Source organism: Tachypleus tridentatus, chromosome 8 (assembly GCF_004210375.1).
Source record: "Tachypleus tridentatus isolate NWPU-2018 chromosome 8, ASM421037v1, whole genome shotgun sequence".
Lineage (NCBI taxonomy): Eukaryota > Metazoa > Arthropoda > Merostomata > Xiphosura > Limulidae > Tachypleus > Tachypleus tridentatus.
The window spans coordinates 65683149-65697800 of NC_134832.1; the positions used below are offsets into that span (position 1 = coordinate 65683149).

The 14652-nt window shown below is 32.6% G+C and overlaps 1 protein-coding gene across 1 annotated transcript in view; it reads left to right on the forward strand.

Annotated features, from left to right (window-relative positions):
* Window positions 1-14652, forward strand: part of LOC143222551 (uncharacterized) — a 78321-nt gene that overhangs the window by 8035 nt on the left and 55634 nt on the right. Inside the window, exons 2-6 of the mRNA XM_076449187.1 lie at window positions 822-857; window positions 1265-1387; window positions 5862-6443; window positions 13524-13559; window positions 13957-14079. Coding sequence (XP_076305302.1) covers window positions 5978-6443; window positions 13524-13559; window positions 13957-14079 — 625 coding nt within the window. The 5' untranslated portion in view covers window positions 822-857; window positions 1265-1387; window positions 5862-5977. The remainder of the gene's footprint in view (window positions 1-821; window positions 858-1264; window positions 1388-5861; window positions 6444-13523; window positions 13560-13956; window positions 14080-14652) is intronic.

The following is a 14652-nucleotide window of genomic DNA, read 5'->3' on the forward strand; positions in this document are numbered from 1 at the left end:
GGCTACAGGTTGTGATCTAATCAAAGTACATATATAACATTGTGGTCAAGTAGCCCTAGTCACCAATATGGAGTATAGGTACCACAACCCCATTAATTCTAACTCTACATAGTGGAACCTCAGCTGTCTAGTTGGGGCTGGTCTATAGTGATTATTATTCTGTTCCACTTTTGATATAGGAATTAAGTTTAAGGGGAAGAGCATATCTGTTTTGGATGTACTGCAGTTTTCCCACTTTTTTTTTTAAGGCTTTGTACACTTTTGTCCTGTGCAGATGCTTTCTGTATGGATTGTGTCTGCACCAGTCCCTCCATCTTTTCAATGTGGGATTCTAGCTATTATGTCAGTGGATGGTAAGTATGATAAGGAAGTTAACATTTTCCTCAAGTAAAAATGTATTTCCAGTAACATTTACCTCTTCTTACACTTTCTCCACTAAAAGCCAATTTATATCTCAAAAAAGTAATTACATTATTGGAAAGAGGAGCTTGTATGTAGTACCAAGATAGAATATGCATTGAAGTTGATGGAGAAATTTGCAAATTAAAGTTAGTATAAAAGATTGTAGCAAAGAATGGAAATCCTGAAGATTGATAAATAACCATAGTGTCAGTGGAGTTAAGTATCATTGGAGATACAATTTAAGTCCAGGAAAATATTAACTTTCATTCTCATATAATAAATATTTAATATAATATAATACATATATAATAAACAATTTCTTAAAGCTAAACAAAAGTATATCTGTGTAGTGTTATATAACCTAATATAAATATGAATTATAAAACTGTTCTTATTCTTTGTATTGTTGATCTTTTAAGTTATCAAGATTGACATCAAGACACTTCCTAGTTCAGGTAAGTTATCACGTATAATTTTTGTAGTTCATTTAAGTGCATTCCTTTTTCTGAATCTTCCGAAACAATATAATAACAGGATCATTATGTATATTTTTTTATTTAAAAATGCAATTACATTTAACAGTGTAGATTAAGATTTTGTTATTAAAAGTAAATTATATATGATGTCCTTGGTAAATACAACTTACAAATATTCTGTAATTTGGAAACTATAAATGTTATTGATGTAACTTTGTGGGCTTGCTTAAAATTGCTTATCTTTTGTTAGTTTGAAATTGTCATTACAATAAAACTTTTTTTTTTTGCTAGGATATAACTATAAACATTTATTTATTCTCTTATACTTTTCCATGGAGTTTCTGAATATTTGTAAGTTGGCCTTATAAAAAAATTTGTTTTTCTAGAATATAAATATTCATGTGGAAAGTTTGTAATTGTCAAGGTCTACAAAGGTAGCAAATATGAGTTTGCAAAGGAAATCAGTTACAGTGTGAAAAATGGCTGCTACTGTGATCAATTGAAAGTTGGTAAGTTATAAAAATGAATGTTTGAACATTTAAAACTTGTTTATACTTCATATTAAAAATAGTATTTTTTTATCAATTAATAATCTTTGGACTTTTGTATGACATCTGTTTTTTTTTATTTGAATCAAATATACAATGTATATAAAATGGGTTTAGTTTATTTTTTGTAAGTTGTATATTTTAAGAATATTGCATCAGTTAATATCTTGCCATTACAAAGGTACTTTATCATTGTGAGATTTGTTAAGTTTTACTAATTGTCTTACATCCATAAAAGTCCCCCGCTGGTACAGCAGTAAGTCTACTGATTTACAATGCTAAAATTAGGGGTTTGATTCCCCTTGGTGGACTCAGCAGATAGCTGAGATTTAATGGAGATTTTATTATTCATTGGTACATGCAAACAACTCAGTATTTGCATAATATATATATCCTTTGAATAATTTTTCAAAGCTAAGGAAAATTTGACTAATATTGATATGACATATTCCTTATTAAGCATTCAGTTTTGACAAGCAAGAATGAGTCTGAGATTCTGTGTATGGCTCTTATTTATATAGAGCAAATTTGTAATCGTTAGAAAAGTTTAAATCTATAAAAGTTTACATGTATATTTTATTTAAACTATTTATATAACTTAAAATAAAATAATAACTCACCTGAAGCAATGAAACATATATCATGATGATTATATTAAATTCAGCTTGTTGCCCTCTATATATGTACATTAAGCTAACTCCTTTCACAGTTTTGGAATGACAGAAAGTTCAAGCAAAATATTTATTCAAAACAAGTTTTCTGAGTAAATGAGCTCATGAAAAAAAAGACTACTCATAATGTAAAATACAATGAACAATCTTTATTCTTTACAACAGAAACACAGTGTGTGTCCTTGCTTTGTGAGTTGGACATTGCTTTTTACCAGGTATGAGCTGTTTTGTCTCTAAACTGCACTCAGTAGTAACTTCTATGAAATTGGAAAAACCTATGTTCCTCACCCTAAGTAAATTAGGCCTTACCTCTTTGCTACTTTGGGGGCACATATTCTAGATCTGGGTCCTTCAGTTGTTTTTTCCCCAGAACTCTTGGAGCATTACTTATGGCATTCATCTACTTACTGAATCTAGTACTTTTTGACTTGTTGTAATTATAGCAAAAGTTATTTTAATTCCTATACATTTTTAAGAGTTTGAACATTCAACAAATGATTAGGTTTTTACCACTCAACATTGCTGTCTTACGAATTTGGATGATGCTGTATGACTAGGTCATATTTCTGCAAAGCAGGTGATCATCTTTCAACCATATAGCGATAATTGGTCTAAATGAATGGTGAACTTTCTACCAGACAAGTAGTGTTTTACAAAGACTATGACTAAAGCTAACTACTTAGACAATTCAATAATGTCCTTTTCACAGTATAAATGGCATTATTTCTCTGACTTATTATTCCCATTCAAACTTAAAGAGGTTGAAGCCATGAGACATCACTTGATCTACCATTGTTGAACACTGTTATCTCATTCAAACACAAGGTGAAGTTTTAGTCACACCTCAGATGGAAAAATGAAATGTAATCTCATGATAATGATATAGAATAAATTTAAATAGAAAGAAAGAAACTTAGCTTTGTGTATTTCTATTTGAGCTTGTTGAACTACTGAGGAAAACACAAATGGCAACTAATTCTAAATTACTTAACAGGTACAGCCAACAGTATAATGATCTACAGCACAAAATTATCTTATAACTGTTTAGAAAGAGTCATCTACAACTTTAAACCCACCAGCTAACAATTTGAATTTATTTATTTATTTACATAAAAACTACTAACTTTAAAAACATTTAACTTTAAAACAAGGCATAACACTATGTAACACAAATTTTGTTCCTGGATAGTATATGTTATTTTTTAATTGCTTATGTTGTAAAAGTACAGAAAATAGCCATTATTCCCTTCAAACTTTGTTTTTGTGACCTGGATAATAAAATTTAGAACTTAATCTATTTTCTATGTTAAAACAGGCAAATTTGCACATTTCATTTACATAAGGTCTTAATAAAACAACATATGAATCAAGATTTACATGTATTTATACAAAAGTTATATAAAAATGAACAGAATTGTTTAGAAGTGAATAGTTTTTCGAGATTTGTGACTGTAATGTAAATTACTTTCACATATCAGCCCCTAAATATAATCTCCCATCATGTTTTCGTATAAGCTCCTTGGTAGAGGTGTTCAAAGTCCAGTATATCTTAGTGGAAGTGAAGAAGCTTGAAAAATGTTGGTGATGCTTCCTCTGATTTGCTACTTGCACACTTTCTTCTGACAAATCCCACTCCTTGAGCCTAGATGTCAAAAGCTCAGCATTTGACTTTGTTAGACCAGTATCTCTGATCAAGTCATTGACGTCTCTTTGGTTGGGGTAGTATGGGTTTCTCTCACCAGCTGCACCTCTGAAATTGTAATCTGGATCTTTAATGTCTTCCTCCTCTTGTGATTTGGTGCTCTCTTCTGAGGATGGCTGCTTTCTCTCAGGTGGAGTGGGTACAGGGAGCTCAGGGCAGTGTGGAACTGGGGCGATGGATGATGGAAGGTCCAGATACATGATAGCAGATGTATTCTTGCCAGCCTGACCTTTGGAAGGGTCCACCATGCAGAAGTAGCAATTGCTTGAGTGGTCAGTGGGTTCATGCCAAATTCTTGGAATAGCAAACTTCATGGCTTTTTTTCTCCCCTCTGTACCATCCTGCAAAAGAGCAAAATAAAATTGTCATTATGAAGAATAACTTTAGTTCATCCATAACTAATGTGTAAGAGGCTTATGCAAAATATTTTATACATGATATTTTTTCTATACTATTGGAAAAATAAATAAATTAAAGATATTTAAATTTTAAAAGGTCTAAAACTTGTATAATATAAAATCTTACTATTTAAGCAAGCAAAAATTGTCCATCTTACCTTCTAGAGTTTTTTTTGCAGTGCTCACAGGTAAAATGAAGTGCCCAGGGTTTGTCTTGATCTCAACAGGCATGCTGAAATATGCTTTGTAGGCTTCACACATTTTAGCAGATGCTGTCACAGAGCACCTTTTTTGCTCTTGTCTTGATAAACTGGCCACATATGTAGCAGAATGCATCTGGAGAATGCTTGCAGCCTCTTGATGGTATCTCTGATAAAATCATATAAGTCTATGTGTTCACTTAGGCAGCTAGAACTAAACTGAAGAGGTGAGTGACGAGCCCCTACATATATATTTCTATGGAAAGTTCTAGAAAATTCTAAAAGGTTCTTCAAAATTCTCATAAATTCTACAACATTCTAGAAAATTATTGTAAATTCTACAATATTTTGGAAAGTTGTTGAAAATTCTCTATCAGCTACTCAGCACTGAATTTGCCTGGAATGTTCTTGGAAAGTGGGTAAATTTGAAAATTTCATTACCCAAGTCACAAAAGCAAAGTTTGAAGAGAAAAATAGGTCTTTTCCATTTTCTTTAGGCATCAGCAATTGGGATATAACACTTTCTGCCCAGGAACAAGAAAAAATAAAAATTTTGTTACATAGTGTAATAGTTAATTTTAAAAACAAACACAATAACCAATAAATTGCAATAGTATTATCTAGAAAATACAATTTTTTTGTGTAAAAGTGTGGTACTGTTATATTGGCAAACAAATTCAACTTTTGAAAATTAATTAATTATAATAGGGGCATTAGTCAATAGCTTTTAAGAGAACACCCGATTACCTAATTCAGTCAGTATAGAAACTTCACACTTAATATTTAAACCAATGATTTGAATAGATTAAACATGTAGTTTCAATGTAATTTTGTCATTTAGTGTGTTAATTTATAATGATATTACTAAAGCTTTACTACCTTTGTTTGGTCTTCCAGTAGCTCAGTAGTAAGTTTGAAGTGATGATGAGAAAACCCATTTGTATAGAAAATATATATTTAAAAACGGCTAGTTTGGGTTGAAAAAGGTTTTTATGTAGTGGAGCAAACAACGTTTCGACCTTCTTCGGTTATTGTCAAAGTGAACCTCTGTATAAAAAATTTTCTCAACCCAAACCAGCTGTTTTTACATATATATTTTAGTAAGTCTGAAGGCTTATAGTGATAAAAATTGGTTTCTATTCCTATGATGGGCAAATCACAGGTAGATCACAGTGTAGTTTTGTGCTGAAACACAAATAAATGATGAAACCAAATTTTTCATCAATATCACAATTTAACTTCAGCAGTTTTATAGATAATGAAATTGCATATACCAAAAATAAACTATTTGACTAAATAAAACTAAACATTAAAAATATGGTAGTTGTCACTGACCTAATTAGGTTGAAAAAAGTAATGCTCATTATAGCCACATGTAACATAATGGTCTTTCATTAAGTGATCAAATATTATATTTTGTAATCTGGATTCTCTATGGATTATTATTTAATGTATTTTTTTCAGGTCTCTACATCTTACTGAGCATTAAAGGTTCTTGGAGTAAACCTGGCTACAAATATAGTGCTGTGCAGTTGACAGACCTAGTCTATCTTGTAAATTATAACTCAGAAAGTGAAAGTATGATTGATCAGAAACTAAAGTATTGTGAACCTTACCCTTTTCCTGTAACTTACACACCACCTGTGACTTATCCACCAACTTACCCTCCACCTATAACTTATCCTCCCCCTGTAACTTTCCCTCCACCTGTAACTTACCCACCACCTATGACTTACCCACCACCAGTAACTTACCCACCATTCATAACTTATCCACCACCTGTAACTTATCCACCACCTGTGACTTACCCACCTCCTGTAACTTATCCACCACCTATGACTTACCCACCTCCTGTAACTTATTCTCCACCTTATCCACCACCTATGACTTACCCACCTCCTGTAACTTATCCACCACCTATAACTTATCCACCACCTGTAACTTACCCTCCACCTCCAATCTGTCCTTCAGTTCCTTATTCCTGTCTTAACTGCCATTATGACATAGATTACAAACTGGAGGAGATTATTTGTACAGTTGATTTCAGTAAGTTCAGGCATCATAAAATATTTAATATGTATATTTTATGTAATACTTTATGTACATTACTAAGGATCAAAGAATTAATGACAGTAGTTAAAAGGTATTTCTTAGTCATTTACTGTATATTTATGAGCAACTATTAGTATGACTTCATAACCTCGTATTATAAGTACTTGTAATCAATTTAATAATCAGAATAATCTCATCAACATTTGTAACTTTTATAATAAATATACCAGTTTGTTTTCATATACTAAGATGAACATTCTCTTCGTTAGCAGCAGATTTAGTATGAATATTAAAGTAAACTTTATTACATAGTGTTTCAAAAGTATGCTGACTATTCTGTTTATAGATATTTTAAAATAAAAATATGTGATTCATAAAAGTACTCAACTGTTTATTTTGTTATCCTGTCTTTAATATTGCTGTTATATCAACATAATATTTTTCATGAACAGTAATGATACCATCACAGGTAAAAATAAAATATTTTCATCTGATGTTAAGTCAGCCTTATTTATTACTTAGGTTTTTGATACAGTCTATTATCTTTTTTCACACAATAGCTTTTACCATTTAATGCTTCCCTCTATATACACAAATGTTTTTGCTTGCCACTAGCCTTGAAACTTCCATCTATCCCATGTTTCAAAGTGTTTAAGCTGCACTGTAGCATAAAAACAAGCATTCAACAATCTTCCATCAGTATGAGAGTAATGCACTATCCCGTCTCATCTAGATTTTTCTTTACTATAGAACCTGATATTCACTTCATGATTTGACAGAGTGGAGATTGGATGTCTGCAAACATTTGCTCAAGTTAATTAGTTTTAATGAATGCTCTTTTTATTGTTGATTTTTTTTCTCCCTCAGTAAATTTTTGTTTTCATTTTAGTCAATACTGGCATTTGTTTGTTAGATAAAATTATCACTTTTTCTTATTTTAGAAATGATGAGTTGATCATAGGTTGAGATGCAATAAAGTAGCTAGTTGATATTTCAACCTAAGTTGTAAGTTGTGAATTAGTGTCCATTCATCTTTGGCTAAGTCTGTTACTGTGAAGTATTCACTATTTGGATTTTCTGCTACAGTCTTGAATTAGGTTGTTGGAAATTCCAGAGTTATTGAAGGAGCTTTTATGTGCATGCAATTTTCAGTTTGTTTCATATCAATTTAAAAAAATTAAAAAATAATTACTTTTTACTGCTTTTGAAATGCCCCATATTTGAATATGAACTCAGAAAATTTTGAATCACTATAACCTAAGTAGTGAATATTTCTGCAACAGCTGCTGTCTCCAACTTCAGGTTTATGCTGAGAAAGTAACCACTTTTGTCAGAAGGGAACTTGAATCCAGTGTACAGCAAACAGCTTCTCTGGAACCCAGGCAAGACATTCCTTTTCTTGTGGAGGTGAAGAAGATTTAGACACCATCCTTTTTCCTTCCCTTTCCTATGCTATGCATTCTCGAGTTTCTTCTGTGGGTGCTCCAAAGCAATCCTCAGCTTTCCTGCTTTCTACCTTTTGTCTGTATTTTTGGTTTCATGTGACTTCTCTCCTTTCTACCTACACTTTGCATTTTCCTTGAAATACCTTATTTCTTCCTCATCTCCAGATATTGGAGTCCATACTGACCAATTTCAGATGCAACTGACTGAGGAGTTGGCATGTCTCATCATCCTCAAGTTTTGGATCAGATATGCATTTGTCTACTGATAAGTGGATTTCCTGTTCTTGCACTCTCAACAGCTAGTGCCATTGATTTAGGTTTGGGGTTCAGACCCTGATACTTCTGTGACATTTTCTCATTCACAGTTTTTTCACCTTCATTTGACTCTCATCCATTACCTTTTATCCATTCACCTTCTCACAAAGGATCTTAGCAAGATATTATAACATTATTTTCTCCATGTTGGTGTATTTATCATCCTTAGCCCTTTCCCTGAAAGCATGGCTGTGCTGTTTTTGGTATCTCCTGTGTAGAAAAAAATCTGATGACTGATGTGCATCTACCCATGACCTACCTATGGGATTATTGGATGGCTCCTTTTTTATATAGGTTAATTTTTGGAAATCTACCCAATTCATTGGACTCATGGGTGGAGGTTGTTCAACAGTGCTTTTCCATTTCATCCTTGGTTTCTTGACTGATGCAGCCTTCACCTGCTCTTGCTCCTACTTTTGTTTCTCATCCTCCTCCTTCAGCTTTTTTATCTGTTTCTCTTATTCATGTTTTAGCAGCAAATTGTTGATTATTTACCACCAAAACCCATACTGCTAAAGGTACTGGTAATTATCCTGTGGGTTCTAGATCAGATTTGTGCAACTTAGGCATGCTTTTACATCAGATCCATGGATAATTCAGGTACAGCCATATGATTTATTCTTTCAATTCCCAAGTCCTCCTCCTTTTTCCATAGACCCAGTATCTTTCCCTTTTCTTCCTGCCAATTTATCAGGCTAGCTTATTCATTCTTATCTCCTAAATCTCAACCTTTTTTCCTACTGCTATCTCTTTAGATTTGGCATTACAGCTTAAATGATGTGCCATGTTTAGGTCGTCCTGTTGAGTTTAATGATGGCTTGTTGATGGCTGAACTAGCACATTAGCTTAATTCAACCATTCAACAGTTTGTCGTCATCTGCAACAGCTTGGAAAGGTTTAAAACTTGAAAAATGGGTCTTCCATGATTTTACAGAAGCCAACCTTAGAGCAAGAGTGAACATTTGCATTTCTCTGCACTCTCATGAATGTAACTCACCTTTCTGGGACAGGTTACTGACTGGAAATGAAAAATGGATATCTTATAAAAATGTTAAGTGCTGCAGACAATGGCTCAGTGCAGGTAAACTGTCTAAAGCACAGCCTAAAATGGATCTCCACCCTAGGAAAGTCTTGTTAAGCATTTGGTGGGATATTGTTGGTGTGATCCATTTTGAGTTGCTGCCACTCAATGTTACGATTACATCAGACTTCTACTGTCAACAGTTAGAGCACATGAACATTACACTGAAAGAAAAGAGGCCTGCTTTGATCAATCATAAAGGTGTTGTATTGCACCAGGATAATGCACAGCCCCATACAGCAAGGATCACATCTGCAAAGATTGAAGAGCTAGACTGGGAAAATTTCCTCATCCTCCTTATTCATCAGACCTTGCCCCATCTGATTATTATCTATTCTGAAGTTTGCAGAACTATCTTGATGGAAAAGAGCTTGGAACACACAAAGATGTCAAAACTACCCTCTTTACATTCTTTTCCTCCAAACCCCAAAAATTTTATAGAAGTTGCATTCAGAAACTTGTGAATTATTTGCAGGAAGTAATTATGGTACATTATTGTTTAAATAGCATTAAAAGCACTTAAAATCCTTTCTCTTTTCCTGAACCTAAAATCAGACATCACTTTAGGGATGACCTGATATAAAAAACTCATTCAACACCATCTATTATCTTCATTATATGGCCATTTCTTCCTCATCTTGATATCTCAGTCTACCTGTAGCCATTCTATACTCATCAATTCGTCTGTGAGTTAGTAAATCTCTTTTCCCTTTCATCCTTCTATATTGGATCACATTCAATGGTGAGTGGTGCCTGTCCAGGTATACTTATTGGCTGGAGTACTTCCATCCTACAATCTCTTGGAGGATTGGTTTCCAGGGAAGCTGGTTTTGTAAAGGAACAGGACCAGCCAACAAATCTGCACCTTACAGCCTTTCACAAATTACCAATCAACTGGGGAATTTCCATCATACCATCTCCCGCATGTTTATTCCCAGAAGGTACGGTGTGGAAAAGAGCTGGACCAATCAAGGGGTATTTTGTTAAATGAGGAATCACCATCCTACCATAAAAAAGGAGCTGGATGTTGAAGTAGGATGTTTCACAAGACTGCTAGCAGGTTCACATCATGATATATTGCATCACAGATATGCCTGCCCCAGACAAAATTACTCATAGACTGTAATGAGAAAGGCAGAAGAACACTGTTGCCCATCCCTCTATTTCTTAGACTGAATAAATAAGAAGTAGCCTGTTTTACAAATTAGGTTTCATAATAACCCTTTGCAAAGTCTCCAGTGTAGAATTCCCCTGTACTCTCCACTGCACTTCCCTCTCTGCTACAAGTGCAGTAAAGGAGTATGTAACTCTTATCAGTTTTTAGCCACTAAGGTGGTGGACCATGGAAGCTTCCTCCTGAATGTACACGATCCAATTCACTCAAAAGTCAAGTGATCTAGATGACGTATAACACTCCTCCAACTGCATACTGGAAAAAAAAAAATAAATCCACTTGTCAGTGATGACGAGAAACCCACTTGTTGAGAAATTTATATGCAAAAACGGCTCGTTTGGGCTGAGAAAACACTTTACATAGAAGAGCGAACAATGTTTCGACCTTCTTTGGTCATCGTCAGGTTCACAAAGAAAGAAAGAGGTAACTGACCGGAAGCTGACCACATGTTTGAAAGGGGTTGTGTAACTGTGTGTCGAAATGTAGAGGGCGGTATTAGATGTTTGAATATATAATTTTATTTATTATATTAATATAGGTATAAAGGCGTTCCTTTATTCCACTTGTCCATGAACTGGAGATGATCCACCAAAATGCATCTCACTCCTCTGGCTGAGAACCCTCTTTCTACCATCTCCTGAAAATCTATTCCCAAGAGGTCTGTGTTACAAAGGAGTTGGACCAGCCAACATAAGTCCACACACATGTGGTGATAGACAGCCTTCATCTTACTGCAGACAGAATGACTGAATATACTAATCAGCTAAAGAATCTTCAACCTACCATCTTCCAGAGGTCAGTTCTTTGGCGATTTGTGGTGGAATAGCCAATAGATATACTAATCAGCTGGGGAAGCTTATCCTGCCATCTTCTGCAGGTCATTCCCTAAATGGTTTGGTTTTGGAAAAGAGCGGGACCAGCCACCAGAAAAAAAGTCTGTGTGGTTTTGAATTTGACTTAACTACTATGTTTCACTTTCCTTCCTAGTGTCACTTTGATTCTGAATTCCTGAGCGATTGGTTTTGGTTATAGATTTTTACACCTGTTGTGACTAAGAAGACTGAACATAACATTTTTTTCTTTTTGTTTCCTCATATTCAGGTGAATAGTGTAGGCATCCCCTTACTGCCATAGACTGGTTAATAAATACCTAATTCTACCCGTTTTTGGACTGTAGTTCATGCACTAGCTATGGTTTGGTGCACTCTAACTATTCTACAACATGGAGCAAATTAGTTATTTTATTAAACAAACTAATAAACTGGGGAATTCTCATCTTATCATCTCCTGCAGGTTGATTCCTAGAACACCTGGTTTTGGAAAGGAACTGGACCAGCTTTCATATCTACAATCAAGGATGTGCTCTTTTTTTTTTCTTATACAATTTAATAACACATACTTTCACAATGGCTGAAGAGTATACATGATTCAGATGTGGTGAAATCTCCCATGAATGTGTTCCTTTAACAAGAGAAGTCACTTTATGGGCATTTTTGTACACTTTACAAATACTAGCTATCTATAAAAATTTTGTACTGATATCTCCACCAGGACAATGTGTGATTCAAGAAATTGTATGAGAAGAGGTAAGATGTGATATCAGATATTAATATTTTTCTACACTACTATCTCCTTTCTTACTTCCCACTCTTCCCCCTACTTCCAGTGTTTATTTTATGCCATCTTTCAAAGGGAAGATTGGGTTCTATAGTAAAGAGGGAGTTATCTCTGGCAGAAGAGTTTGTCACCCTCCAATTGATGGAGGGTTGTTACATGCTACAATGCAGTTGAATCATGTTGAAACATAGGGTAGGTGATAGTTTAACAGCTAGTAGCAAGTGAAAAAATCTTGCACCTGTAGAGGGGAACCCTGAATAAGAAAAAGCTATTATATCAGGAATAGAGGTAGGTATTTATGGAAATATATATTTAATGAAGGTAAATATTAACTTTGAGAATTCATATTCATATATAATATGTTCGATTCATTAAATTCAAAGTTGATGACAAGGAAGTCTTACCTTATTTCTTTCCCAGAAAATATTAATCAACATCACTGTACTCATCATAAAACAAAATGTGCTGATGACAGGCATTTATTTGTGAATTTTTCTACTCATGAAACTTTTTTTATTTTCCTTTTTCTTGGATAAAATTTATGTGCATATTTTAGAATTAATGTAAATCATAGTAATTTAAAACATTTAACTATTTGATAAATTAATGAGTGACATATTTTTGACTAGATAACAGAATTAAAACTTTATGAGAATTCTAGTTTATACTGAGCTGTCTAAAGATTAAAAGTCATAGCAAGAAAGCTTCACATTTTATTTCATAACAAACCTGCTTTTGAAGAGACAATCAGATTTAGATTAACAGTAAACACAATAACAAAAATATTGCTATAACTTGTGATGGATTCATAAATTTTATTTGGTTATAGAAATTTTACTTTTTTGAGAATGGCAATGACTTCTCATTAAAACATTGATAAGAAAAGAAAATTGTCATTTTTAATAAGTTAAGTATTGGTTTAAGTCATTATGTTTGCTTTGGGATCAAATAAGTATTTTATGTGTGTTGGATAAATGTTCATAATTTTAAATTTGCTCCCTTATGCACTCTCAAATGGTGTAATTTGTCCAAATTAACATTAGGAAAACTTTTTACTTTTTTATAAGTTTTGGTTCTTTTTTGTTTTGTTTCTTAATGATCACTTTTCAGTGTTGGTTATAAGAAAATTGAAAATTATTGGATGAAAGACAACTTGAGATATTTAAACTTTAAAACTTGCTCTGTTTTTAATTTAATGTATGAGTATTATATAGCTATTGATAAGTATACCCCTTTTTTATTGTCTTATACAGTTATTTCATAATAGATATTTTTTAACTAATATAAAATATTTCTAAGCAGTTTTATTGAATATAATGTAAATATGAATTGACTATTAAATTATTTTAATATGTTAATCTTCTCAGTTTTAGTTTTATTTAATGTTTCATAGTAAATATAAATTGACTATTAAATTATTTTAATATGTTAATTTTTTTCAGTTTTCAAGATCGAGATCAAAACACTTCCTGGCTCAGGTATGTTGTCATATGTAATTTGATACCTATTTAAATACATCACTTTTTGTGAATCATCTGGAGTAATAAAAATGAATTTTGTATAATCATACTATGAAATATCTTACAAAAGTATAACTGTTAGAATATGATTTATTATTATAAGACTTCATATTTTATATACATATGTACACTTTGAATTCAAAACATAATTTGGTTTAATAATAACACAGAACTAAATTTAAAAATATTAAGAAGTGTACCCTGTATGTACAATTTACAAATATTCTTTAGTAGGAAAATTAATGAATTTTATTGATTTAACCTCTAATGCCTCTTCATAAAATAGCTGCTTATTTTTAAATTATTCTTTAATCACATGTTAGCTTGGAATTATTCTTATTATAATTTTTTGTAGGATATGGATTTTCTTGTGGAAAGTTTGTAATTATCAAAGTATACAAAGGTAACAAGTACGACTTCGCATATGAGATCACTTACAATGTGAAAAAAAGATGCTATTGTGACCAACTGAAAGTTGGTAAGTTTTGGCAAATAATTTTTAACATAAAATACTTATTGATACTCTAAAAACGGGATGTTTTGTGAAGTAATATTTAGATACACCTTTACATAATGATTACACTGGTCAACAAAGTTTTTGTTGCATTTATATCAAACACTTGGTATTACATAATTTCTTGCCCTGATTTCAGATCTGAAGTTAGTTTTTTACTCAGTGCTCTACTTTTTTGCAATCAAGGTATTTGAAAATCTCAAAATTTCGTCATCATCACATTGACGTCGTAGTCTATTATGAAAAATATGTGATAAAATATGTTATAAAACTCTTTAATATAGCTGGGTAATAAAAAAGAAAATGCAAGATAGTATAAATGTATTCAAGTTATTTATATAAATTCAATTTTATATCAAGTTATAATTCAATTTATTTATATAAAACTGATTAGTAGATAAGACACTTGCTACTATGAGGAGGCAAAGCTCAATTGCAGTCTACTCAGGCATGAATTTCCGCTTGTAGCTCTTGCGTTTGTGGACTGTCTCAGGGCATTCTCGTTTAATGCTCCAGCAGTAATCTGCCATCATATGT